Below are 27,946 nucleotides of genomic sequence, written 5' to 3'. Positions count from 1 at the left end.
GTAGCCTGCTTGAGGTCGTTTTGTAGGGCTCTGACTGTGCTCCTTCTGTTCCTCCTCACACAAATAAGCAGATACCAGTCCTGCTGCTGGGTTGATGCCCTTTTACAGCCCTGTCAAGCTCTTTTTGTGTAAAGACACATCTCCTGATATGCTCTTGAGACTGTACTAGGAGACACAGCAAACCTTCTTACAATAGCGCTAACGGATGTGCCATCCTGGAGGAGGTGGACTGCCTGTGCAACCTGAAAGGGCTGCAAGTACCGCCTCATGCTACCAGTAGTGACAATGACACTTGCAAAACGTATAACATAAGAAGAATCAGTCAGGAAGGATAAGGAGAGAGCATTTGTCTGTGGGCACCGCCTGCAAACCATTTCCTTTTTGGGGGTTGTCTTTCTGTTCTGTTTCTCCAGCGCACATGTTGTCACTTTCATTTGCACCAAAACAGGTGACATTATTTCACAATTGCTTATGCTTCCTAACTGGACAGATTGATATAAGTTTAATTGACTTGGTGTAATACTGTGATGATTACACATTCCCCTAATTTTTTGAGCAGTGTATATGCACTTGTCTGATTTGTTTGAAAATTGAATTATATTTTAGCAAGCTAGAAGTGGACCTTGTCTTTGATCTGGTAAGCTATAATGGTTACAAGTTTGCAAAACTGTTATGAATCAAATCGATGTCTACTTCATGTACTGTTCTGTTCCCCCCTCTTTACTACAGGTATTTGCTGAGTTTAATGGAATTGTCAGTAAGAATCCTGAGGGAGACTTCCTTGAGGCTGTAGACCAGCAATTCCCACTTCTCATCACTTTTCATCAAAGTCAATAAAAGAAAATTGTCGGACAGAAACTGACCAAGTTAATGCAGCGCATCAACTGGGTGGTAAGCAATTTAATTTTAAATAATTCTTATTTTCTATATTGATGAGCTCTGGATCAAGCCTTTGAACAGTTCACACATAGCAAACGAGCACCAGTTTGCGAGCGCCGAGACAGTGGCGATTTGGCTCTGATCTGGGGACTTTTGTCTGCAAACTACAAAAACTGGCACTGAGTGGAAAATTAGGGTTTGTATCATGTAGTCTGAACTTTGCATAAAGCATTACTTCAAACTTCTTAAAGCTATAAGTAGCTCCTAACTTGCTGATTTATGAGTAACTCATAAAAAATGAGTGTGTCAGTACTAACTTTAGGACTCCTTAAATTGTGGTCTAACAGTATTTCACAAAGTGTTTTAATGCTAAAACCAGCTCCTAAATCTGGGAAAAGTTAGGAGTAGTCAAGAGGACTCCTAAGTCACTAAGACCAAGTCACAAACAATCCTAAAATGGCTGCTGCCGGCAATCCAGCTTGTAATCAAGTCGTGTTTTAGAAACACTTAATGATACTGAGCTTTTAACAAGGTTTCTGCTTAATCGTGAGGGTATTATGATCATAGTAAAGCTAGTCAGGAATGCTATCACTATAACAAATAGAAACAACACAATAACTTTGGTGATCAAGGTTGTGACAACTCTATGCTACTTGGCCACAGGGAAAATGCAGCTATGTCGAACTACGTACATCTCAGTCATCTGTCAGTAGAATATTACATCAAACAATAAGTACCCTCTCCAGACCCCATATCATGCGACACATCATTTGGTTTCCTCATGATGTTCGCCAACTACAAAGATGTACAGTGTAGCTGAACCACCCAGTGTAGTTAGTGCTATATATGGGACACGAATTGCACAAATTATTGAATTATTAAACGCGCATTTCTTTAAGAGCTGCCAGACATGTAAGAGGCTTACAATTAGCTGAACATATCTTGACTACTCAGTAGGCCTAAATCATTCATGTTTAATCAGTGAAACTTGGTCTACATTTTAATTTTAATATCTTTTTTTCGACATGATAACAACGTTCTAGAGTATTGCTATGATGAATTCACTGACAAAGACCCCTCCCCTATCATCCAATCACTGTGGGCATAGTAAGTAAGCTTGTTCATGGAACACAACATCATCCTTACCAACAGGGTCAATCCTGCCCTTTCTGTTAGCTTAAGAATTCTCCCCATTCCTTAATAAAGGTTGGTCTTACCAGCATTGTGAATAGGTTTTAATAGGAAACCCTTAACTTATAGTGCTGTTTAGGAGTCCTCGTAGTGGTAACACAAAACATTTTGTCAATGGGTTAGGGTTAGCCCCTGATGTGACTGCCCATTGCTCTTGGAAATGTGTCTTTCAACTGATCTTCTGTCTCTGTATCATTAGACACCAGATGTGACTGCCCAGTGCTCTCTTTTTCTCCAAGGCATTCCCATTGTACTCGCTGAAAAAAAATCATATCCAGTACTCATACGGATGTACATCACCGTTTCCAAAAAAGTTGGGACGCTGTGTAAAATGGAAATAAAAATGGTGTGCAAATCATTTAAACCCTACATTCAATAGAAAATAGTACAAAGAAAACATATCAAATGTTGAAACAATTTTTTTTTATTTCTCATTGAAAAATATATGCCCACTTTGAATTTGATGCCAGCAATACAATAAAAAAAAGTTTACGACAGAGGCAACAAAACACTGGAAAAGTTATGGAACGCTAAAAAATTAAACCTGGTGGAATATCACACAACTTATTAGGTCAATTGGCAACAGGTCAGTAACATGATTAGGTCTTTCAGAAGTTAAGATGGGGAGGGGTTCACCACTCTGTGAAAGACTGTGAGGCAAATAGTGCCACAATTCAAGAATAACGTATCACAAAGTAAAATTGCAAAGAGTTTGGGAACCTCATCATCTACAGTACATGGTATCATTAAAAGACTCAGAGAATCCGAAGGAACCTCTGTACGCGAGGGACAAGGCTGAAAACCAATATTGGATGGATGTGATCTTAGGACCCTCAGGCGGCTAAAGAAGAGAGGACCCAGCATTCAGTGCAAAAGCCAGCATCTGTGATGTTATGGGGGTGCATTAGTGCACATGGCATGGATGACTTGCACATATGTGAAGGCACCATAAATGCTGAACAAAATACAGTATGTGTTGCCTTTTTCCTGTTGGGTGAGGGTGGTGTGTGTCGTCAGGGCAATGGCACTGTCTGTAGATCTACTGGGGCGATATGCAAATTGAAAGGGGTCCAATGTGTCAGGAAGGGTGGAGCAGATGTGAGTTCTGACCAGTCACTTGAAGCACTTCATAATGGTGGAGGTCAGTGCTACAGGGAGGTAGTTGTGCAGGCAGGTGATGGAAGGTTTCTTTGTTACAGGGATGATGGTAGTCTGTTTGAAGCAGATGGGGTCTACAGACAGAGACAGGGAGAGGTTGAATATGGAGGTGAAAACCTCCACTAGTTGGTCAGTATACTCCCTGAGGACATGGCCTGGAATGTCATCTGGCCCTAGTGACTTCCGAGACATTTTTTTTTACTCACACGTCAGCCATGCTTAGGGACAGACTGTAGTCGTCCTGGTCCTCAGCAAGCCTCACTGAAGGAATTGTATTGGTCACGTCAAACCGTGCATAGAAGGTGTTGAACCCATCAGGAAGGAAGGCGGTGGGACATGCATCATTGCTATCATATTCTGTGATCTGTCGCAGTCCTCCCCACATTCACCTGGGGTCAGAGCTGTGGTAATTAGACTCCAACGTATTCTCTTTTTCCATCCCTGATAGCCTTCTGTAGATCATCTCTGTATGTCCTCTAAGCCTCCAGGTCCCCAGGGCTATGCAGGATGGGGGATGGGTTTGTAACCATTCCGTATTTGTGTATAACAATGTTCAAGAGTCTGATTGCCCCAGGTAGGAAAGTTAATGTGCTGGTGGTATTTTGGTAATGCCTTCCACATATCTGCGCTATTAAAATCACCAACAACAATAGCAGCTGCCTCAGGGTGGGCGTCCTCTAGTCCATTTATTACGCGCCAAATGTTTTCAATGGCTGACAGGTCTGGGCTGCAAGCAGGCCAGTTTAGCACCCAGACTCTTTTACTACAGATTGTTATGGGAGTTACTGAACTGATGTGTTTTTGTGTTCTACAGATGTGTAAAGGAATTACTGGTTTAAGTATTGAGTTCATTAAATGATAATGAGTCCCTGGGAATAACAAAAGGAAGAATGTTGGTTGTGTTGTAAATGTAGGAAAAGATGAATGAGGTGTTGAGGTAAACATAAACCTTTTGTCAGGATGGGGGTAGACGGAGATCAATGAATTTTAGGACAGGGAAAGACACACAACAGGAAATAGGAAGAACAAGGGACATATGTTGTTTTTATAGTACAACCATGCAGAATCATATAATATGCAGATATTATATGTAGTATTGAATGAATTTCAAACAGGTGCAGTTAATACAGGTAATGAGTGGAGAACAGGCGGGCTTTGAGAGCCGGAATTCTTACTGGTTGGTAGGTGATCAAATACTTATGTCATGCAATAAAATGCAAAATAATTATTTTAAAATCACACAATGTGATTTTCTGGATTTTTGTTTTAGATTCCATCTCTCACAGTTGAAGTGTACCTATGATATAAATTACAGACCTCTACATGCTTTGAAAGTAGGAAAACCTGCAAAATCGGCAGTGTATCAAATACTTGTTCTCCCCACTGTACGTGAGGATGCTGTTTGTGGACTACAGCTCTGCATTCAACACTATTGTGCCCACCAAGCTTATTCCTAAGCTCAGGACCCTGGGATTGAACACCTCCCTCTGCAACCAAATTCAAGTTTCTCTGTGTGTTCACTTGGAGGACCTCGCTTAGGAGACTCAAGAAATCTGGCATGTTTGAAAAAACTCTCACCAACTTCTACAGGTGCACCATTGAAAGCATATTCTAAGGCTGCATTACTGCCTGGTACAGTGGTAAAGTCTGTAGAGCGCATCATCGGCTGCATATCACAGGCACATATCACAGGCACCCAGGCTATGGTCTGTTCACAGTGCTGCCGTCTTGCAGATGCTGCTGGAGCTTCGGAGCAGGCACTTCCAGACCTAAAAACTGTTTTTTGAAATGTTGCTGCCATCAAATAAAAAATTGGCATATAATATTCCAAAAATATTTCTCAGTTTAAACATGTGATATGTTGTCTTTGTACTATTGTCTATTTAATATAGGGATTAAATGGTTTGCACATCATTGCATTCTGTTTTTATTTGTATTTTACGCAGTGTCCCAACATTTCTGAAAACAGGGTTGTAGAACAAAGATGTAACTCTGTCTGCACAATATACGGTGAGGTACGTTTTTGTACAGTGACATGTTTTGTGCTCCAATTCATCTGATGTGTTAGGTTTAAAGGTTACATCTGACAGCCTGTAATTAAAATTGGAAGTTGCCACCTCAACCTTATAGTCATTAATTCATTTCAAATCTCAGTAGCAGGAGTCTAGAGCAAAAAGTCAGTGTTGAATCTAATATGGTTCCATAGATAAACACTCACCTAAAGGATTATTAGGAACACCTGTTCAAATTCTCATGAATGCAATTATCTAATCAACCAATCACATGGCAGTTGCTTTAATGCATTCAGGGGTGTGGTCCTGGTCAAGACAATATCCTGAACTCCAAACTGAATGTCAGAATGGGAAAGAAAGGTGATTTAAGCAATTTTGAGCGTGGCATGGTTGTTGGTGCCAGACAGGCCGGTCTGAGTATTTCACAATCTGCTCAGTTACTGGGATTTTCACGCACAACCATTTCTAGGGTTTACAAAGAATGGTGTGAAAAGGGAAAAACATCCAGTATGCGGCAGTCCTGTAGGCGAAAATGCCTTGTTGATGCTAGAGGTCAGAGGAGAATGGGTCGACTGATTCAAGCTGATAGAAGAGCAACTTTGACTGAAATAACCACTCGTTACAACCGAGGTATGCAGCAAAGCATTTGTGAAGCCACAACACGCACAACCTTGAGGTGGATGGGCTACAACAGCAGAAGACCCCACCGGGTACCACTCATCTCCACTACAAATAGGAAAAAGAGGCTACAATTTGCACGAGCTCACCAACATTGGACAGTTGAAGACTGGAAGAATGTTGCCTGGTCTGATGAGTCTCGATTTCTGTTGAGACATTCAGATGGTAGAGTCTGAATTTGGCGTAAACAGAATGAGAACATGGATCCATCATGCCTTGTTACCACTGTGCAGGCTGGTGGTGGTGGTGTAATGGTGTGGGGGATGTTTTCTTGGCACACTTTAGGCCCCTTAGTGCCAATTGGGCATTGTTTAAATGCCACGGCCTACCTGAGCATTGTTTCTGACCATGTCCATCCCTTTATGACCACCATGTACCCATCCTCTGATGGCTACTTCCAGCAGGATAATGCACCATGTCACAAAGCTCGAATCATTTCAAATTGGTTTCTTGAACATGACAATGAGTTCACTGTACTGAAATGGCCCCCACAGTCACCAGATCTCAACCCAATAGAGCATATTTGGGATGTGGTGGAACGGGAGCTTCGTGCCCTGGATGTGCATCCCACAAATCTCCATCAACTGCAAGACACTACCCTATCAATATGGGCCAACTTTTCTAAAGAATGCTTTCAGCACCTTGTTGAATCAATGCCATGTAGAATTAAGAAAGTTCTGAAGGCGAAAGGGGGTCAAACACAGTATTAGTATGGTGTTCCTAATAATCCTTTAGGTGAGTGTATATTTCTTTGGCTACAGTATTGGAATGCAGCATGAATGGGTGTTTAGAGCTCTATTCTCTGGCAAATACTAATAATACACATTTTCATAAGAGCTGATTGGACCGTAAAGCATTCTGGTTAGACCAGAGGAGGTGGGCTGTGCATTTATGTAAACAAAACATGGTATACAACCAATAACTTAACTGGGAGTCACTGCTCAACCAATCTGGAGTACCTGATGATTAGGTCTAGTCCTATTTACTTGCCTCTGGAGTTTACATCTATTGTTGTTATTGCACTCTAAATACCCCTGGACATCAATGAAAGAAATCCATGCTGCCAATAGCAAACATCAGACCGAACCCCCAGATGGTGTTTTTGTGGTTGCAGGGAATTTCAACCATTCAAATACATTTTTCCCAAATTCCACCAAAATGTCTCCTGCCCCACCAGAGGAGACAATAAACTAGACCATGTATATACCAACATTCGGACATACGAACATTGAAACATATGCTTCCTCCGTTCTGGATTACATCAACATCTGCATCAACAATGTCACCACCCATAAACTAATAAAGACCTTTCCTAACCAGAAGCTGTGGATGAATAGAGAGGTCCGATAACTGCTAAAGGCACGCAATGCTGCTTCCAGATCCAGCGATGCGGAGGCCTACAGCCTATTCAGTACCAACCAGAAAAGGGGCATCAAGATGGCTAAAAATGACCACAAACTGCGGATTGAGGAGCACTTCAACAACTCTGATCCTCAACGTATATGGCAGGGCAACCAAGCCATCAAGATTACCGGCCAAAGAATCCCACCCCCATAGCCAGTGGCGTCTCCTTCACCGACGAGTTAAACAAATTCTATGCCTGCTTCAACAGGGACAACAAAGAGTCAGCAATTAAACCTGAGCTCCCCCCAGATGACCCCCACCTCAGACTATCCACCACAGATGTGTTGTCTGCACTGAGCAGGGTGAATGCATGCAAGGCTGCTGGTCCTGATGGTGTCCTTGGGTGTGTGCTCAGAGCATGTGCTGGGCAGCTGGCTGAGGTCTTTACTGATATTTTCAACCAGTCACTGGCCCAGGCGGTTGTTCAACATGCTTCAAGAGCACAACCATTGTACCAGTGCTGAAAGCAATTAACGGCATCTATTCTGATTAACTTCTGACCTGTCACACTCACCCACACGATTATAAAGTGCTTTGAAAGACTTGTTTTGGCCGACCTTAAGTGCTGCCTCCACCAACACTGGATCCCTAACAGTTTGCCTACCGGTCAAACAGGTCTACAACGGATGCCATCTCCACAGGTTTACACTCTTTCCCCCTAACCCACCTGGACAAAAACAACACCTACAGTTAGGTCCGGAAATATTTGGACACTGACAGAATTTTTATAATGTTTATTTGTAATACTTTGCTGAGAATCCTTTGCAGGTAATGAGTGCTTGAAGTCTGGAACGCATGGACATTACCAAACACTGGGTTTCCTACTTTGTGATGCTTTGCCTTTACTGCAGTTGTCTTCAGTTGGTTGTTCGTGGGTCTTTTGCATTAAGATTTCTCTTCAGCAAGTGAAATTCATGCTCAATTGGGTTGAGATCAAGTGATTGACTTGGCTATTGCAGAATGTTCCACGTATTTGCCTTAAAAACACCTGGGTTGCTTTCGCAGTATGTTTTAGGTCATTGTCAATCTGTAAAGTGAAGCACCATCCAATCAACTTCGCTGAATTTGGCAGAATCTGAGCAGACAATATATCCCTATAAACTTCAGAATTCATCCGGCTGCTTCTGTCGTCTGTCACATCATCAATTAACACTAGTGAGCCAGTGCTTTGGAAGCCATGCATGTCCATGCCATCACACTGCCTCAACCATGTTTTACAGATGATGTGGTATGCTTCAGATCATGAGCCGTTCCAAGCCTACTCCATACTTTTTTCTTCCCATCATTCTGGTACAGGTTGATCTTAGTTTCATCCAAAGAATGCTTTTTTTGGCAAAGTCTCATCTGGCCTTTCTATTCTTGAGGCTTATGAATGGTTTGCACCTTGTGGTAAACCCTCTATATTTGCTCACGTGAAGTCTTCTCTTTATGGTAGTCTTGGATAATGATATATCTACCTCCTGGAGTGTATTCTTCACTTGGCTGGATATTGTGAATGGGTTTTTCTTTACCATAGAAAGGATCCCACGATCATCCAACACTATTGTTTTCCATGGGTGTCCAGACCTTTTGGTGGTGCAGAGCTCACCATTGCATTCTTTTTTTCGCAGAATGAACCAAACTTGATTGTTCCTGATATCTCTGATGGATTTTTTTTGGCAGCTTAAGGATGGTCTGATTCACTTGCATTGAGAACTCCTTTGACCGCATGTTGTGGGTTCACAGCAACAGCTTCCAAATGCGAATGCCACACCTGGAATCAACTCCAGACCTTTTACCTGCTTCAATGTTGAAGAAATAACTAAGGAATAGCCCACACCTGTCCATGAGTTGTCATTTAACTGTAACTTGAATACATTTTGTAAAATAACCAAAATAACAACACTTATGTCAGTGTCTAATTATTTCCAGACCTAACTGTATGTGAGAATGCTATTCATAGACTTTAGCTCAGCATTCAACACGGTCATTCCCTGTAGGCTGGTCAACAAACTCCATGACCTTGGGATCAGTCCCTCTCTCTCCAACTGGACTTTGGACTTCCTAACCAATAGACCCCAGTTTGTTAGGTTAGACAACTTCACCTCCTCCACCTTGTTCCTGAACACTGGTGTTCCACAAGGCTGTGTGTTGACCCCCCTCCGGTACTCCCTCTTCACCCACGACTGCGTTCCTGTACACAGCTCCATCATCATCGTTATGTTCACAGACAACCCCAAGGTGGTTGTCTGATCAGAGACAATGACGAGTCAGCCTACAGGGAGGAGGTCAAGTGTCTGGCAGCATGGTGAGCTGACAACAACCTGACACTCAAAGCGAAGAAAACCATGGAGATCATTGTGGATTAAAGGAAGTCTAAAGGATGCAGTGTGTGTCCAGCTTCTAATTCCTGAGTGTCCACATCTCCGAGGACCTCTCCTGGAACCTCAACACCTCAGCCCTGGCCAAAAAGGTACGTCAGTGCCTGTACTTTTTGAGGACACTGAAGAAGGCTGTCAGTCTCCCAAGATCCTTGTGAACTTTTACCGCTGCACAATTGAGAGCATTCTGACTAACTAGCAGTTGCTCCATAGCTGACTGGATGGCGTCATCAAGGACCCTTGACATTCATGCCACAAATTGTTTGCCCTCCTACCATCAGGCATGCGGCACGGGTCTCTTTGTTCCCACACCTGCAGGCTCAGGAACCGTTTTTTTCCATCTACTGTAACCCTGCTGAACTCTTTGACCCATCACTAAACATACCCCCCCCCAACACCACGCTTCTCAGGGACCTTGTTGCACGACTCCATTTGTACTACTGGACTTTGACACTGCCATGCAAAGTCTGATAAGGAAGTTTTCAGTTGTTATAGGTGTGGCTACTTCGGGAACCTCACTGCTGTTATTCCTGCATTTCAGTTGCACATGCCACCTTGCATCTTTAATTGGCCTGCACCGCACATTTAGAATTGCCATCGTACTTGCATTTTTCCGTTGTTACATATACATGTCTATCTCAGGGACCTCATTGCTGCTATCTCTGCACATGCTATCATATTCCTTCAATTTCCCTCAATTCCACATTTAGAATTGCCATTTGTGCCCGCACAAGTATTTATCCCACTTGTAACATACACTATACTTAATACTTCTACATTTTCTGCCCTCTTCAATTTGCACTTGTGCTTTACAAAGAAAAAGAGAAATATAAAACTACAATAGAATCTAATCTAAAAAAGAGCAAATCGCATGGGAAGCTAACAAAGTGCTATTGTAACGGAAATGTGTGTTTCTTTGCAGGTTACAGCGAGAGATGAGGCCCATCACAGTTGGTGTGCTGACTGTTCTCAGTGAAGATAGTCCTCAGCCGGGTCCAAGCTCAATGCACCTCCAGCCTTCATACTTTAGGAAGGTATTTTTATGGACAAAATTAGAGACTTGCCTCAGGCATTTTGCCTGTTATTAGCACTTACATATGCTTTGCATTTGGATTACCCAAAATGCATGGCAAATTCATTCAAACAGTAATGCTTGGATTGGGAAACAAAACATTTGCACCAAAACTGCTAACACTGAAAAACTATCTTCTGGGTTAGACCAGTGAAGAGTCATCAGCTATCAGATAACGCTTGGTAACGGTTGCTATCATTATTGTGCTGTTAAATGTTATAGAAAAGTCAGATATTTTGGGATACTATACTCGCTTATTTGCTGCCCCATCTCTTGCTATAATCTTCGATTCACATTCAAATCTGTAACATGGAATGGAAAGGTTGTGCATTGTTTTCACTTATGCTTTGAAAATATTTATTGGAGTGATTGAATGTAATACAAATAATTAATATTTTTGGAAACACTAAGGAGCGATGTTTTACTTTGAAGATTGTAGTGTTGGCTTAATCTTAGGACTGATGGTCAGTTTGGGACACAATGTTTTAAATGTTTTAATGTATTGTGTCAGAATTGCATTAGGTCTGCATGGCTTTACCTGTATAGCTTCACAGTCTTGTTGTTAAAAGGTGCTAAGTTGTTTAAAATTGTGAGAAACTTAATGTTTTCCTTTTCAAATGCAAGGAATTAACACATAAATATGTGATTTTATTTTGTTTTGTTAAATAAAACATATGCAAACCTCAATGCTCTGCAGTTCAATATTGAACCACACGTTTGTTGTTTGACCTAATGTTTGATACTTGAATGAACGAGAGATTGGTATTTGAAATAAATGTTGCAATGCAGCAGAATCAACCCAATGAGTGTACTCAATTCATTGCTTTTAGGGGATTATTATTGTTTACACAATAATAAATTATTAAATGTTGTAATTGTTATAATATCATTCCCAGTTCATGGAAATTGGTTTGTTTAATTTAAGTGAACTTGAAAATGATGAGTGAGTAGAATTAAACGTGTTCTGGTGATTCATTTAATTAGGGTTACATTTGTGCCAAGCAGTGGACACAAAAAGAAAAAAGTCAGTTGTCAGAAAGCTTGACCTTTGAGTTACATAATGTTTGTTAGTTGTACTAATTAATAATGTTAAGTATTGTACGCTCAAAATAAACAAAAAACACATTCTCTATCTTAAGTTAACTTTCCTTAATTTTTCTGAGATTTGCATACTTTTTTCAAGTAAAGCACACTTATTACATTTTACAGTGTAGTAGCAAATGTTGAAACCCGCTAAATGGTACTTACAGTGTGATTATTGTTGTTTGTTATTGCTCTCTTTCACATGGGCACAACTTTTCCACCCGATTCTATGAATATTAGTAGTTTTCTGTGGTAGAACATCAATAAGAATTTTAAGTCTTGGCCTAAATAGAGGCATGATAGGTTCCTGATGACCACATTTATGTGCATTAATGTCAGATTTCACTTATTTATTCATATTTAATATTTTGTAATAAAAGACATTATGGTATATTGTCTTGGTGAGTTGCACATATCTGAAGTTTATATCTGACCTTAGTAAATTTTTAATTCAGGCTGCAACACAACATTTGGAAAAAGTCAAAGGGGTCGAATGCTTTCTGAAAGTAAATGAACCCTTAAATTTAAATAATAACCATCAGTGTTGGTTAGTGAGCTGATACTGCTGTCTATGTGTTTTCTTCTGAAGGGTGAGGCTTGGGAGAGTTTAAGAGAAATGACAATCTTGAAAATGTTGTTAAGACTGAGGACAAATGTATAAACTGATTCAACAAATGAATCGGCGTACATGCCATGTCCACAAAGATGTTCTATTAAAGTAATGAATTAGTATTCAAAGTGTGAGCTCTGTCTTATAGAGATGGTAATTAAGCTGCAGACAGAGACTCTGGGTTACTGTCGCTCCCCCTTCGACCCTCTTCTCTCCAGGTCTCTGTGGGTTAATGTTGCTCCCCCTTCGACCCTCTTCTCTCCAGGTCTCTGTGGGTTACTGTTGCTCCCCCTTCGACCCTCTTCTCTCCAGGTCTCTGTGGGTTAATGTTGCTCCCCCTTCGACCTTCCTCTCCCCGGGTCCGTGTGGGTAAATGTTGCTCTAACTTCCTCTATTTAAGCTGGTCGACAGTTGGAAAATTCACATCTTTGCAGCAAGACACATAGCAAATAGAGAATTTTAGATTATAGATCTGTGTTTGAGAATTGTAGTTCTGTTATATTGTATCCTCTTGGCTAGAGGTCTAATAGAAAAATATGTCTTATTCCAGAAATAACAAAAAATGCCCGCAAATGACATGCCAATGTCATTTGAGAGACACATTAGCCTGATGTGAATAGACAAGAGTTCCTGTTTTTAGTCAGTTCCCATGCACTCTCCAGGAGCTTCTCAGATTTCACTCTCCTATTATAGTTAAAACCAATGTGCATTACTGTTGGCAAATTTGGAATCAGTTTCTCAATGGTGGGTAAAATTCCAAGTAAATCCAAGACCTTTACACCTGGAAAACAAAGTGCGTGTTGCTTGGACTGGTGCATTTTTCAAGGACCAATTAAATTGGTAGCCTGCTGTTTACAGTACCTGTCTATTCCAGAGGCTTTAGCATAGCAAAAATAAATTCTCTTTAAACACTGTTGCACTATAGCAAACCAACATTGACACCTATGTAGGGCAAAACATCAGCAGGTAACTACATCAAGGCTATGAAGGACTTAGAAAAAGTTAGAAAGGCATTCTTTGCTATCAAAAAGACTTGTGAAAGTTGACATACCAGTGAGAAGCACTTAAATTAGTTATAGAACCCCTTGCCATGTATGGTTGAGAGGTCTGGACTCTACTTACCAACCAGGAATTGTGTGATGAACAACCTTTTCCAGAGTACAATGAAAAAATTAATAATGTGTGCAGAGCTGAAATAAGGCGATACCCACTAATTATCCAAATCCTGAAGAAAAGGTTGTATTTCACACAAACTTAAAGGACAGAGATTCTCCAAACATTCCATAACGAAGGCCTTATTTACTAACCTAGAGATGAGGCACGTAAGTCAACTGTTTTATCACAAACCCAACCAGACCCCACAGAGCTCCCACAGAGAACCCACAGAAACCCCACAAAGACCCACAGAAACCCCACAGGTAGGCAACACAGTCAGACCCAATCCCTAAGAAAATTTAACTAAAGAATGCATGACCATTGATACTGATTCAAAATTAAAAGAACTCTGCATTCTGTGTATTTAATGTGTTTGAAACAGAGCTGTACTTCTTACCCTCCCACCAAATGTAAGGCTACATCAGAGAAAAATATTTCTCTCAGATCTGAAAAAAGAAATATTGAAATGAATTCCTACTGTCTCTGCTAGGTGAAATCACATCAGCATGATTTGTTAACCATTGCCTTGAGACAATGTCAACCACTGAAAGACCTTGAGACAAGGTCAACTTAAGAATATATCATATTTTCATAAATGCATTTTCCCTTGTTATTCCTGTATATAAATATATAAATATTTGCACATTTTTACAACACCCTACCTAGCTTCTAATATAAGATTTTGATTTCTAGTATCCATCGAAACTAGGTGAAGCTGAGAAAATGAAAGGTGAAGCTGAGAGAATGACAGGTGAAGCTGAGGCTATGACAGTGGGGCTGAGGCTATGACAGGTGGGGTTGAGGCTATGACAGGTGGGGTTGAGGCTATGACAGGTGAAGCTGAGGCAATGACAGGTGAAGCTGAGGCAATGACAGGTGAAGCTGAGAGAATGACAGGTGAAGCTGAGAAAATGACACGTGAAGCTGAGGCTATGAAAGTGGGGTTGAGGCTATGACAGTGGGGCTGAGGCTATGAATGGAAGATGCAGCACCCCTACTTCCTATGTAAGCATTCTCTTTTAAGCAGAAGTGGGAGATGAACACCTACCATTTTACCTAATATAAGACTGATGGCAAGCGGCTCAAATTGACTAGGAATGGAGAAACTGAGTGGAGGTGTTTTGCAAAAGTGACAAATCTGCCCTGAATACATTTTAACAACCTAGTTCAATATCTGCATTATTTATCTTCTTGGATAACTAGGTTTCCAATACCTTGACTTTACAATTAAGATCTTAATGAAATCCAAATTGATCATCAGAGTTTGTATACTTAGATGTAAAAACCCAAGACCCTTAAGATGTTTAAAAATAGATTCCTGGAATTAATCTTAAAGGAGTCTGAGAAAAACTCAATAACATACGTTGAGGAATATTGGAAGTACCGATTGGCCTGTCATTACTCATAATAACAGTTACAGGTTTTACAGTAATACAAGAGTAGATGTAAGAGCAGATGTTGAGCTGACTTACATGGGTCAAGACTAACGTTGTACTTATATCAGTTTAATAACCAAGTACCACTTTAATGTTTGATGACAGCAGCCGTTTATCACCCAGGTGAATTCTAATCAGACTTGTGTCTCTGCAGGGGTGTGGCCTCATGGTGGCATGGGGTGGCAACTGCCACCTTTGAAATGAGCATTGCCACCCAATTACCACCCCAATGTCCACCAGACAAAATATTTTGTATTTATTTTGCATGCATTAACAATGGAAACAAACTAAGCCTATTGTCAATGTATCATTTCAACTTCAAAGCTGTGGCATATGAAGCCCCAAAAAACTATGTTACTTTTCAAATAGTTTTGGAATTCACTGTATACGTAAATGAATCCTGAGCCCCAAACCATTCTAGTTTTAAAGAACAAAACGGAAATACCAGACCCCTATTAATTTATAGTCTAGATCTTAAAACATCAAACCTGCCTTGAACAATAATGTAGACATATAAAACAGTGAACAATTACTGAACAATAATGCATAGATACTATAACCACCAAACATTTCTGTAAATATTTTTTGTAGATACTACAAACACAAACTGCCCAGGAACTAGCTGTATATACTAAAAACATCAAACCAATCTGGAACTGTAGTGTATATTCTAAAAACACTAAACGCATCTGGAATTACTGTGTACATTCTAAAAACACTAAACGCACACATACCTATCTCTACCCACAGACATATCTCAACCCACAGACCTATTTCTACCCACATACCTATCTCTACACACATAACTATCTCTACCCACATACCCATCTCTACACACATACCTATCTCTACCCACATACCTATCTCTACCCACATACCCATCTCTACACACATAACTATCTCTACACACATAACTATCTCTACACACATACCCATCTCTACACACATACCTATCTCTACCCACATACCCATCTCTACACACATACCCATCTCTACACACATACCCATCTCTACACACAAGAAAGAAACACTGAAGAAATCACACTTTGCTACAATGTAAAGTATTGAGTGTGCAGCTTGTATAACAGTGCAAATTTGCTGTCCCCTCAAAATAAAACAACACACAGCCATTAATGTTTAAACCGCTGGCAACAAAAGTGAGTACACCCCTAAGTGAAAATTTCCAAATTGGGCCCAAAGTGTCAATATTTTGTGTGTCCACCATCATTTTCCAGCACTGCCTTAACCCTCTTGGACATGGAGTTCACTAGAGCTTTACAGGTTGCCACTGGAGTCCTCTTCCACTCCTCCATGATGACATCACAGAGCTGGTGGATGTTAGAGACCTTGCGCTTCTCCACCTTCCATTTGAGGATGCCCCACAGATGCTCAATAGGGTTTAGGTCTGGAGACATACTTGGCCAGTCCATCACCTTTACCCTCATCTTCTTTAGCAAGGCAGTGGTCGTCTTGGAGTTGTGTTTGGGGTCATTATCATGTTGGAATACTGCCCTGCGGCCCAGTCTCTGCTTCAGTATGTCACAGTACATGTTGGCATTCATGGTTCCCTCAATGAACTGTAGCTCCCCAGTGCTGGCAGCACTCATGCAGCCCCAGACCATGACCCTCCAACCACCATGCTTGACTGTAGGCAAGACATACCTGTCTTTGTACTCCTCACCTGGTTGCCGCTACACACTCTTGACACCATCTGAACCAAATACGTTTATCTTGGTCTTATCAGACCACAGGACATGGTTCCAGTAATCCATATCCTCAGTCTACTTGTCTTCAGCAAACTGTTTGTGGGCTTTCTTGTGCATCATCTTTAGGAGAGGCTTCCTTCTGGGACGACAGCCATGCAGACCAATTTGATGCAGTGTGCGGCGTATGGTCTGAGCACTGACAGGCTGACCCCCCACCCCTTCAACCTCTGCAGCAATGCTGGCAGCACTCATACGTCTATTTCCCAAAGACAACCTCTGGATGACGCTGAGCATGTGCACTCAACTTCTTTGGTCGAACATGGCAAGGCCTGTTCTGAGTGGAACCTGTCCTGTTAAACCGCTGTATGGTCTTGACCACCATGCTGCAACTCAGTTTCAGGGCAATCTTCTTATAGCCTAGGCCATTTTTATGTAGAGCAACAATTCTTTTTTTTCAGATCCTCAGAGAGTTCTTTGCAATGAGGTGCCATGTTGAACTTCCAGTGACCAGTATGAAGGAGTGTGACAGTCATGACACCAAATTAAACGCACCTGCTCCCTATTCACACCTGAGACCTTGTAACACAAACGAGTCACATGACACCGGGGAGGGAAAATGGCTAATTGGGCCCAATTTGGACATTTTCACTTAGGGGTGTACTCACTTTTGTTGCCAGCGGTTTAGACATTAATGGCTGTGTGTTGAGTTATTTTGAGGGGACAGCAAATTTACACTGTTACACAAGCTGCACACTCAATACTTTACATTGTAGCAAAGTGTCATTTCTTCAGTGTTGTCACATGAAAAGATATATTCAAATATTTACAAAAATGTGAGGGGTGTACTCACTTTTATGAGATACTGTATCTCTGCACACCCATACCCATCTCAGCACACATACCTATCTCTACACACATCTCTGCCCACATGCCTATCTCTGCACACATACCTGTCTCTGCTAACATACCTGTCTCTGCACACATACCTGTCTCTGCTAACATACCTGTCTCTGCACACATACCTGTCTCTGCACCATACCTATCTCTGCACACATACCTATCTCTGCACACATACCTGTCTCTGCACACACATACCTATCTCTACAGACATACCTATCTCTACAGACATACCTATCTCTGCGCTGCAGAATTGCTGCTGAGGGTGTGTTGGGTTGCAGCTGCATGCTTCCAGCAGGTGGTCCAGTCTGAGGGTCATCAGCAGGGTCAGGGACACATATCCAAGCAGGGAGACACCCATCTCTCTCTGGCTTGCTTTCTCACTGACCGGAAAGACTCCTCTTTTCAATTCAGTTTATCCCTCCTCAGAATCGTCTTGTAGATCTGATGCTATTCTGTGGGAGACTAATCTGAATAATCTGTCGATTGATAGAGATGCTGCTTGTAGAGATGTGTCCTACCTTAACACTGGTCCTGACTGGATTTCCCTTAGTGAATCACAACTACATGAATCCATTTAATCCATATTTAAAAAGTACATTTAAAATAATGTATAAACCCATTTAATCTATAAAGTGTACATTCATTTAATCCATTAAGTATGCATCTATTTCATATATCAATCCGATTGGAGTACAAGAAGCTAGAGAAACAACCACTCACTACTCCTGATTCTGCAACTGCCAAATCTTCTCTCTCTATTTTTGTGTTTTACTCTAGCTCTGTTTCTCCTTGCTCATTCTGTCTCTCTTTTATACCCATAGAGTCTCTCTGTGAAGTCTGTGAGGATGAGACAAGAAACCTCAAATTCCGTCCCTGTGCCCTCCCTCCCTTTCCTCTCTTGTTTATTCTCTTCCTTCCCTCCCAGCCCTGCCTCCTCCTCCCTCCTCCTCCCCTTTCTCCCAGCCCTGCCTCCTCCTCTCTCCTCCTCCCCTTTCACCCATACCAAGCAGCAGGAAGACTTTTTCACACTGACAGGAGAAAAAAGGACCAGTAGAACAGTTTGTAACAATATTCCCTCCTGGAGGTTCAAAGCTTGATTCCACACACAATAAATGCATTTGCTCTTTCCTGGAAGGGATACTGGAAAGATTCTGTCCGGTAGGTTTTAACTCCACATCCTCACTGACACCCAACAACACATTGGCTTTAATGTGTTTGTCTTTGACATTTTTATGTTTTTCTTCTAAACAATAAATCTTGTCAAAACAGTGTTGTTAGAGTTACAGCCAACTCAGTTCACAGCCTGTGTTTATAGTATCAGCCTGCAATGTCATTCACTTGTCATGCTGAAAATGCTATTAGTTCTTGAAAATCTTTTTCTAAACAATAGTAGCAGACAATGTTCTTCTAACATAACAGGGTTAATTTAAAAGCTAAATGTTTCCATTTGCATCTTCATCACAGCTCTAAAGAAATAGGAAACGACACCAATACCCTGCACAGAAATAAAGATGTGTTCAAATAAAATAATAGAAAAATAACATCTTAAAATGAAAATAATTAAAATTAAAATAATGAATAAATAATCTCTTAAGAAATAATAATAAATCACAATAATTTGTTTAGTTCATTGTTTGAAGTACATTATGGTAGAAGAATGCAGTAGGCTATAATATATACACTCCTAATTGATCAGATGAAAACGAGATAATGACAGCATGTTTTGCAAATACAGTACCTTCTTCTCAGAGAATTAAAGTACTACCTTTAAATGACACTTTTTATTTTTTTCATACTACAACGATGAATAAAGCTTGAAAATGAGGAAGAAAATTATTATATCCTAATTATGACTGCCTGTGAATATGTTTGCATTGAAGGTCTTATTATTAGAATACGGAAAAAAGTATTACTTCAATGAACACAGGCTATAGTATTTTCATCAATTTAATAGGCTCTAAAAAGAAATTAAAATAAAATACACCACAGGTGTGTGCCAGTGATGTGTGCCAGTGATGTGCTGTGCGTTTTTCACTACCCATTGCAAGGTCTTCCGACAATTTACTAGATTTCATTCTATTATCACAATGCGTTCTCAAAACGTAATTTGTGCATGTTGCTAGCTAGTACACTCCAGTGAGGTCAGCACTGTAAGTAGTAAATGAGGGTATTTGTGTCACTTTGGTGATTTATGATGGGTGGGGCTTCCAGATTGATTTGACAGGTATGCGGGACATCTGGTTTGCAGGGTGGGACTTCCGGTGTGACGTATGCATGTCAGTGACTTTGATGTGTCCATGTTTGATGTTTTACAACAACTGATAAGCACCCCAGACGAGTGTTATGACAGGTGCAATATGTTTGATGTTTAACAATGGGGTCTTAGGGTTCTGGAATGTTAAATTCCCAGGCAATAAATAAGTGCTATATCAGTGGCAAGATATTTGTTGTTTAACAAAAGGGTGCCAGGGTTCAGCAATTCTATTACCCCCCGGCATTTTATGTTCTGATAAGTGCTACAACAGACCTTTCATGTTTTATGAGATGATTGCCATGGTCTGTGTATTTTAACCACACAGACCCCAGTGATGGTCATTCAGTACTGCCTGAGTAAACTTGTCTACACATTACAAACCATGGCAGTTTGTGCAGTGATCAGCGTTTTGGGTGAAACACCATTGAAAGCTAACAGCTTAACCACAGCTCAGCGAGTCAGCAGGAGATTATAAATGGACATCAGAGACGCAATCAACATGCCAGCCCGGAAAAAAACGATGCAGAGTTTACCCTGAATCTTTCAACTACACCAGGATATGTTGGCACGGGACTGGTTGTTGGACGACGGTTGGATCGGTTGACACATTTTCAACCCAGAGATACCGGAGGTTGCATTTTATGAATTACCCAAAGGCCAAGAGATTAAGGCTGGTGTGACTGATCAAATGGTTTTTAATGCCAGATTATGGAACACCTTTCCAAAAGTGTTTTATTTGGGGCCAAAACAGGGCACACATAATACTGTAGATGTACTGTTTAAAGTTGTAGTACGACTCTGTTAAATTGGAACTATTTCTGGAAAATGTCAGAAGGTTTGATTGTGACTGCAGACTGTTCGACTGACGTAAGACCCTGAAGCTAACACAATTCTCAACACAGTATAAAACCAGACATACCACCTGTGACTATCAAGCAGTCGGAAGAATTTATGAAACATGTCTCTAGACGGTTTGCAGCCGAGTGTGAAGCGGTGGGGATGAGAATCAGTACCTCCAAATCCGAGGCCATGGTCCTCAGTCGGAATAGGGTGGCTTGCTCACTTCAGGTTGGTGGAGAGTGCCTGCCTCAAGTGGAGGAGTTTAAGTATCTAGGGGTCTTGTTCACGAGTGAGGGAAGGATGGAACGGGAGATTGACAGACGGATCGGTGCAGCTTCTGCAGTAATGTGGTTGATGTATCGGTCTGTCGTGGTGAAGAAAGAGCTGAGCCGCAAGGCGAAGCTCTCGATTTACCGGTCAATCTTCGTTCCTACTCTCACCTATGGCCATGAGCTTTGGGTCATGACCTAAAGAACAAGATCCCGGATACAGGCGGCCGAAATGAGCTTTCTCCGCAGGGTGGCTGGGCGTTCCCTTAGAGATAGGGTGAGAAGCTCGGTCACCCGGGAGGAGCTCAGAGTAGAGCCGCTGCTCCTCCACATCGAGAGGGGTCAGCTGAGGTGACTTGGGCATCTGTTTCGGATGCCTCCGGAACACCTTCCTGGGAAGGTGTTCCGGTCCCGTCCCACCGGGAGGAGACCCCGGGGAAGACCTAGGACACGCTGGAGGGACTATGTCTCCCGGCTGGCCTGGGAACGCCTCGGTGTCCCCCCGGAAGAGCTGGAGGAAGTGTCTGGGGAGAGGGAAGTCTGGGCATCTCTGCTTAGACTGCTGCCCCCGCGACCCGGCCCCGGATGAAGCGGAAGAAGATGTATGTAGATGTATGTATATGTCTCTAGAATACAACCAACCGGAGATTGAACTCCACAAGGTTGAGGCCTGGCTGTGTGACGCCATGGCTGACAACTCTGTAGACTTCTACGGAACCCTGGACCCCGACAGCTCGATTCCACAGGCATACACAACAAGAAGCTACAATTGGCTTGACCGGTTTGGTGATCAACTTGGACCTCTTAATCTGTCATACCTTTCAAATGCTGACAAGAGTTATCATAAAATGGACAAATGCCTTGCACCACAAGATTTAAATGCCTTGCACAACCGCGACTGAAACATGTCTTGGTCAAGGCTTTGAATGCATCAGGGTTTAATGCACCGATTAAATGTATATAATCAAATCCTATATGGGTTTAGCGATTAAACAGTTGATGGTTGTAGACATTTTAATAACAGAGACCATGTCAGTATAAAGCATTTTAATAATCTGAACAAGCATAAGGAAACGGTCAGGAACACACCTGATGATTGGCGGCAATTGTTGTCAAACGGTGTTGAATTAACGTCTCTAAACAACTTAATGTATAAACTTCTAACATTTTCAAATGTTGATAACAAAGACTTTACAATTGGGCACCTGTTTACGTATGGAACAGATGTTTGTGTGATAACATTGTTGAGTAATGATGCTGTGGATGTAGATTGTATTTCTAAATTGTTTACAGATTTTCTAATCCGCAGAAATCTGAATATTTGTGTAACTTTTCTGAATTTCTTGGATGATGTGTAATTTCGAAAACTAAAATAAAACTATTTTAAACATGTATTACTTTTCATTATTGCCTGAATGCTCTATGATGTCTGAACAGGTTATGAAAATGATTTACTATGACCCAGCAATCCCTGGTGCTTATGTGGGTAGAGAGGGATTGAAAAGAGTGTACTTGGAGAAAACCGGGGAGATCCTCAGAAATGGTGAGGCAGATGACTGGCTACTCAACCAGGAAACATACACAGGCCTGTAGCTATATATTTTCAAAGAAATAGAGTTATTGTTTATGATATAATAGCTGGATTTGGTTGACATGAGTGCTTATAGTGTGGAAAATGATAACATGAAATGTATGTTAACATGCATAGATGTATTAAGCAAATACGCATGAATTAGTGTGCAGAGAAATACAAGCGTTATTGAGGTAAAGCAAGCATTTGAAGACATATTCAAAGAAGGAAGAACACCACAAAAAGTCCAAATGGCGAAGGGGAAGGAGTTTTTTAATTCACATTTTGAAATGTTAATGGAGAAGTACAACAAAAGATATTTTGCTACAGGAAATGATGTCAAAGCGAGTATCATTGAGAGATTTAATACAACAATTAAATCACAAATGTGGAGGTTTCTCACAGCTTCCAACACTTATCGCTATGTTGAGGTTGTTCAAGATTTAGTTCAGGGTTACAACCATAGCTACCATCGATCTATTAAAATGTAGCCTGCTGACGTTTGTGAAGAAAATTTTAGACTAGTTCTCAAGAACCGGTATGGTACCATAATAATGGGAAATGGTCATCAAAGTTACAATTTCTGGATTGGGGATATTGTGCGACTCTCAAAGTTGAGAGGAGCATTTACAAAAGGCTATGAAAGAGGGTACACATTAATATTTTACAATAACAGAATGCATTCCACGGGCACCTCCTGTATATAGAATAAAAGATTACGATGGTGATGTCAATCAATCAAATGTATTTATAAAGCCCTTTTTACAACAGCAGTTGTCACAAAGTGCTTTACCTTAAACCCCAAGGAGCAAACAACAGTAGTGTTGGATTTCAGTGGCTAGAAAAAACTCCCTAAGAAGGCCGAATTTTAGGAAGAAACCTAGAGAGGACCAAGGCTCAGAGGGGTGACCAGTCCTCTTCTGGCTGTGCCAGGTGAGATATTAAGAGTCCAATTAGAATAATAAATACATTTCTCTGGGCTAAATACAGAGTCTATTTGATTCTAGACTAGGTCAAAAGTATGACCAGGTGGACAAGGACAGGGACAGCAACGGTCCCCCGAAACCAGGTACTCCGCAGGTGTGGACCAGGACCTCATCTCCTCCTAAAATTTTAAACTGGAGGAGACTGAGAAAAGTTAGAAAGGGCATTCCTCATATCCCCCAGCACCGTAATATAGCAGCGTAACACTTTGGAACTGAGACGGGGGTCCGGCGACACTGTGGCCCTACCCGGGGGAGGCCCCGGACAGGGCCCAACAGGCAGGAAATCAATCCACCCACATTGCCAGACATCAACCAAAGGGACACCCACCAACCGCAACCCCCCTGAAAGAGGGCCGAGTATTGCCAGCAGCGTACAGCCCAATTGCACAAGTGTGCAACAGAGAGACAACAACAAGCCAGTGACTTCCCCCAAAAGGCATTGGAGGGAGGGCATCCCAGTGGCGACGAGAGCCCACCTGGCAAGACAGCAAGGGTGGACAGTATCAAGCCTACTGGTCACCTTCACGCCCCCGGGCCAGGCTACACCTAATTATAAACCGTGTTTTTGATAGATAGTTTCTAATTTTTGCAGTGTTTCGAAGATGAAAATAAGCAACTCTTGAGACATTTTATATATTCTTCAAAGGAGAGGTTAGGGTCAAGGGTAACGCCATGCAGCCGTCGAGGTTCACAGTGAGATCTGCTAACAACGCTATTTGTTTCCTGGGTCCTAAAACAAGCATTTCTGTTTTCCTTGAGTTTAAGAGCAAGAAATTCTCTGTCATCCACTAATATCTGAAACGTATGCTTCCAAAGTAGCTAATTTAGGGGCTTCTCCATGCTTCATTGAAATATATAACTGTGTGTCATCAGCGTAACACTGAAAGTGTACATTGTGATTTCGGATTACATCGCCCAGAGGGAGCATATATAGTGAGAACAATAATGGGCCCAGAACCGAGCCTTGAGGAACACCAAAGCATACCTTTGACTTGTCAGAGGATATGCCATCTACACTAACAAACGGATATCTTTCAGATAAATAAGATTTAAACCAGGCTAGAAACCAGGCTGTCCACATAGCCCAATATGGGTTTCCAGTCTCTCTAAGAGAAGGGAGTGATCAACAGTGTCAAAACCAGCACTAAGATCAAGAAGCAACAGGACGGATGCGGAACCTTTGTCTGAGGCCATTAGAAGGTTATTTGTTACCTTCACAAGTGCAGTCTAAGTACTATGATGGGATCTGAAACCAGACTGGAGCATTTCATGAATGTTATTTGACAAATTTTTCTAAGATTTTTGAGAGGAATGGGAGGTTCGATATTGGCCTATAATTGTTTAATATGTCAGGATCCCGATCAGATTTTTTTAGAAGAGGCTTAAATTGCCATGTTTGGAGGAAGAAGAAGGTTGAGTACAACCCCAAGAACACCATCCCAACTGTGAAGCATGGAGGTGGAAGCCATTCTTTGGGGATGCTTTTCTGCAAAGGTGACAGGACGACTGCACCGTATTGAGGGGAGGATGGATGGGGCCATGTATCGCGAGGTCTTGGCCAACAACCTCCTTCCCTCAGTAAGAGCATTGAAGATGGGTCGTGGCTGGGTCTTCCAGCATGACAACGACCCGAAACACACAGCCAGGGCAACTAAGAAGTGGCTCCATAAGAAGCATCTCAAGGTCCTGGAGTGGCCTAGCCAGTCTCCAGACCTGAACCCAATAGAAAATCTTTGGAGGGAGCTGAAAGTCCGTATTGCCCAGCGACAGCCCCAAAACCTGAAGGATCTGAAGAAGGTCTGTATGGAGGAGTGGGCCAAAATCCCTGCTGCAGTGTGTGCAAACCTGGTCAAGAACCACAGGAAACGTATGGTCTCTGCAATTGCAACCCAAGGTTTCTGTACCAAATATTAAGTTCTGCTTTTCTAATGTATTAAATACTTATGTCATGCAATAAAATGCTAATTCATTACTTAAAAATCATACAATGTGATTTTCTGGATTTTTTTTAGATTCCGCCACTCACAGTTGATGTCTACCTAATTTAAAAATTACAGACTTCTACATGCTTTGTAAGTGGGAAAACCTGCAAAATCGTCAGTGTATCAAATACTTGTTCTCCCCACTGTACATGTACAAAACATTGATATCATAACAATATGATAAATAATAAAGAAATATGTGTAGTCAACAATGTTAGATGGATATTTACTGCTCCGGAAAAAATTAAGAGACCACTGCAAAATTATTAGTTTCTCTGGTTTATTATTAATAGGTATGTGTTTGAGTAAAATAAAAATTTTAGTTTCATTCTATAAACTACTGACAACATTACTCCCACATTCCAAATACAATTATTGTCATTTTGAGTATTTATTTGTAGAAAACTAAAACTGGTCAAAATAACAAAAAAAATTGGCATGTTTTCAGACCTCAAATAAATATGCATGTTTTCAGACCTCAAATAATGCAAAAGAAAACAAATTCATACACAATTTACAACAACAGAATACTAATATTTTAACTTAGGAAGAGTTCAGAAATCGATATTTGGTGGAATAACCCAGATTTTTAATCACAGCTACCATGCGTCTTGGCATGCTCTCCACTAGTCACATTGCTGTTGGGTGACTTTATGCCACTCCTGGTACAAAAATTATATTAGCTCGGCTTTGTTTGATAGCTTGTGACCATCAATCTTTCTCATGATCAAATTTCAGAGGTTTTCAATTGGGCTGGCCATGACAGGGTCTTGATCTGGTGGTCCTCCATCCACACATTGATTGACCTGGCTGTGTGGCATGGAGCATTGTCCTGCTGGAAAAACCAATTCTCAGAGTTGGGGAACAGTCCCCTGTCAGAGCAGAAGGAAGCAGGTGTTCTTCCAGGATTACCTTTTACTTGGCTTGATTAATGCGTCCTTCACAAAGACACATCTGCCCGATTCCAGCCTTGCTGAAGCATCCCCAGATCATCACCGATCCTCTACCATATTTCCCAGTGGGTGCGAGACATTATGGCTTGTAGGCCTCTCCAGGTCTCGGTCTAACCATTAGACGACGAGGTTTTGGGCAAAGCTGAGAATTTGACTTGTCAGAGAAGATGATCTTACTCCATTCCCCTACGGTCCAGCCCTTATGGTCTTTTGCAAACTTCAGCCTGGCTCTTCTTTGCTTTTCATTGATGAAGGGCTTTTTCCTAGCTTTGCATGATTTCAGCTTGTTTCGAACCGTCCTCGCCATGCACTTCACACTAGTTGCTTTATGCCATTCTTTTTGTTGATGTCATCCTACGGTTGTTGAGTGACATTTGATTAATGGATTTGTTTTTCTGCATTCATTTTTGATGAAAGGTTTCAGATTTTTGCAGTGATGGAAAAAAGCAGCTCTTGAGATATAATTTATATGTTCTTTCAAGGAGAGGTCAGGGTCAAGTGTAACGCTGAGGTTTCTCACAGTTTTTTGGGATACGACCATATAACTGTTGAAGTTCACCGTTGAGATCCGCCAACAAAACTCTTTTTTTCTTGGGTCCTAAAACGATCATTTCTGTTTTTCTTGAGTTTAAATGCATACATTTCCTAATATCTGAAACACATGCTTCCAATATAGCACATTTTGGGGCTTCACCATGTTTCATTGAACTATACAACTATGTGTCATTGGCATAGCAATAAAAATTGACATTACCCAGAGGCAGCATATACAGCTCAGGATAAACTTTTCTGGAAAGGAAAGAAAAAGGTGCAGCGGTCTCAAATTTTTTTCCAGAGCTGTATAGTGAAAACAATAGTAGTCCCAAAACCGAGCTTTGATGAACACCAAAATATACCTTTGATTTGTCAGAGGATATGCCATCCACATATATGAACTGATATCTTTCAGATGAATACGATTTAAACCAGGCTAGAACGTGTCCACGTAGCCCGATCCCCATGCCCCTTGTGACATCACAATATTTATCTGATGGTAAAATGGAGACACACCCGGAATGAACACAGGACAGATATTTAGGTACTTGGAGGGCATTTTATTAAAGATCATGTGGAGGCAGGTTAGGGGAGGAGGTGTGGGAACTGGGTCACTCATTAGGAGCAGCCTGGTTGCTCTGGAGTCGTTGCCTGGGCGCTCTGGAGGCGTTGCCTGGGTGCTCTGGAGACATTGTTTGGCGCTCTAGAGGCGCTGGGCTTCTCCACTCTACCAACTTCTACCTGACAGATGGGTGAGGGCCTTGTGGTAAAGGTTTTGGAGGAATGGGCACTGGCAATCAATGCTTAGGTGACCTCTCCACCTTTCCACTCCTATCTTTGTTCCTGACCATTCTCAGTGCAGCCTTGAAGACAGAATGACATCTTTAACTTAAGCCTTAGCCCAAGTCCTTGGG

General features: G+C 41.5%; 2 protein-coding genes across 3 annotated transcripts in view; one reads left to right on the top strand and one right to left on the bottom strand.

Moving 5' to 3' along the window:
• The window catches only part of LOC105013018 (metalloproteinase inhibitor 4), a 46,123-nt gene extending 27,604 nt beyond the window's left edge, over nucleotides 1–18,519 (bottom strand). Inside the window, exon 1 of the mRNA XM_010874246.3 lies at nucleotides 17,876–18,519. Within this exon, the coding sequence (XP_010872548.1) occupies nucleotides 17,876–18,002 (127 nt within the window). The 5' untranslated portion in view covers nucleotides 18,003–18,519. The remainder of the gene's footprint in view (nucleotides 1–17,875) is intronic.
• LOC105013033 (synapsin-2) overlaps nucleotides 1–27,946 on the top strand; it is a 164,929-nt gene that overhangs the window by 95,299 nt on the left and 41,684 nt on the right. The gene's annotated exons all lie outside the window — the stretch shown is intronic.

The sequence above is a fragment of the Esox lucius genome, chromosome 2, assembly GCF_011004845.1.
Source record: "Esox lucius isolate fEsoLuc1 chromosome 2, fEsoLuc1.pri, whole genome shotgun sequence".
Classification (NCBI taxonomy): domain Eukaryota; kingdom Metazoa; phylum Chordata; class Actinopteri; order Esociformes; family Esocidae; genus Esox; species Esox lucius.
The sequence above is the reverse complement of the archived record's forward strand: the minus strand, read 5'-3'. Positions and strand labels throughout refer to the sequence as shown.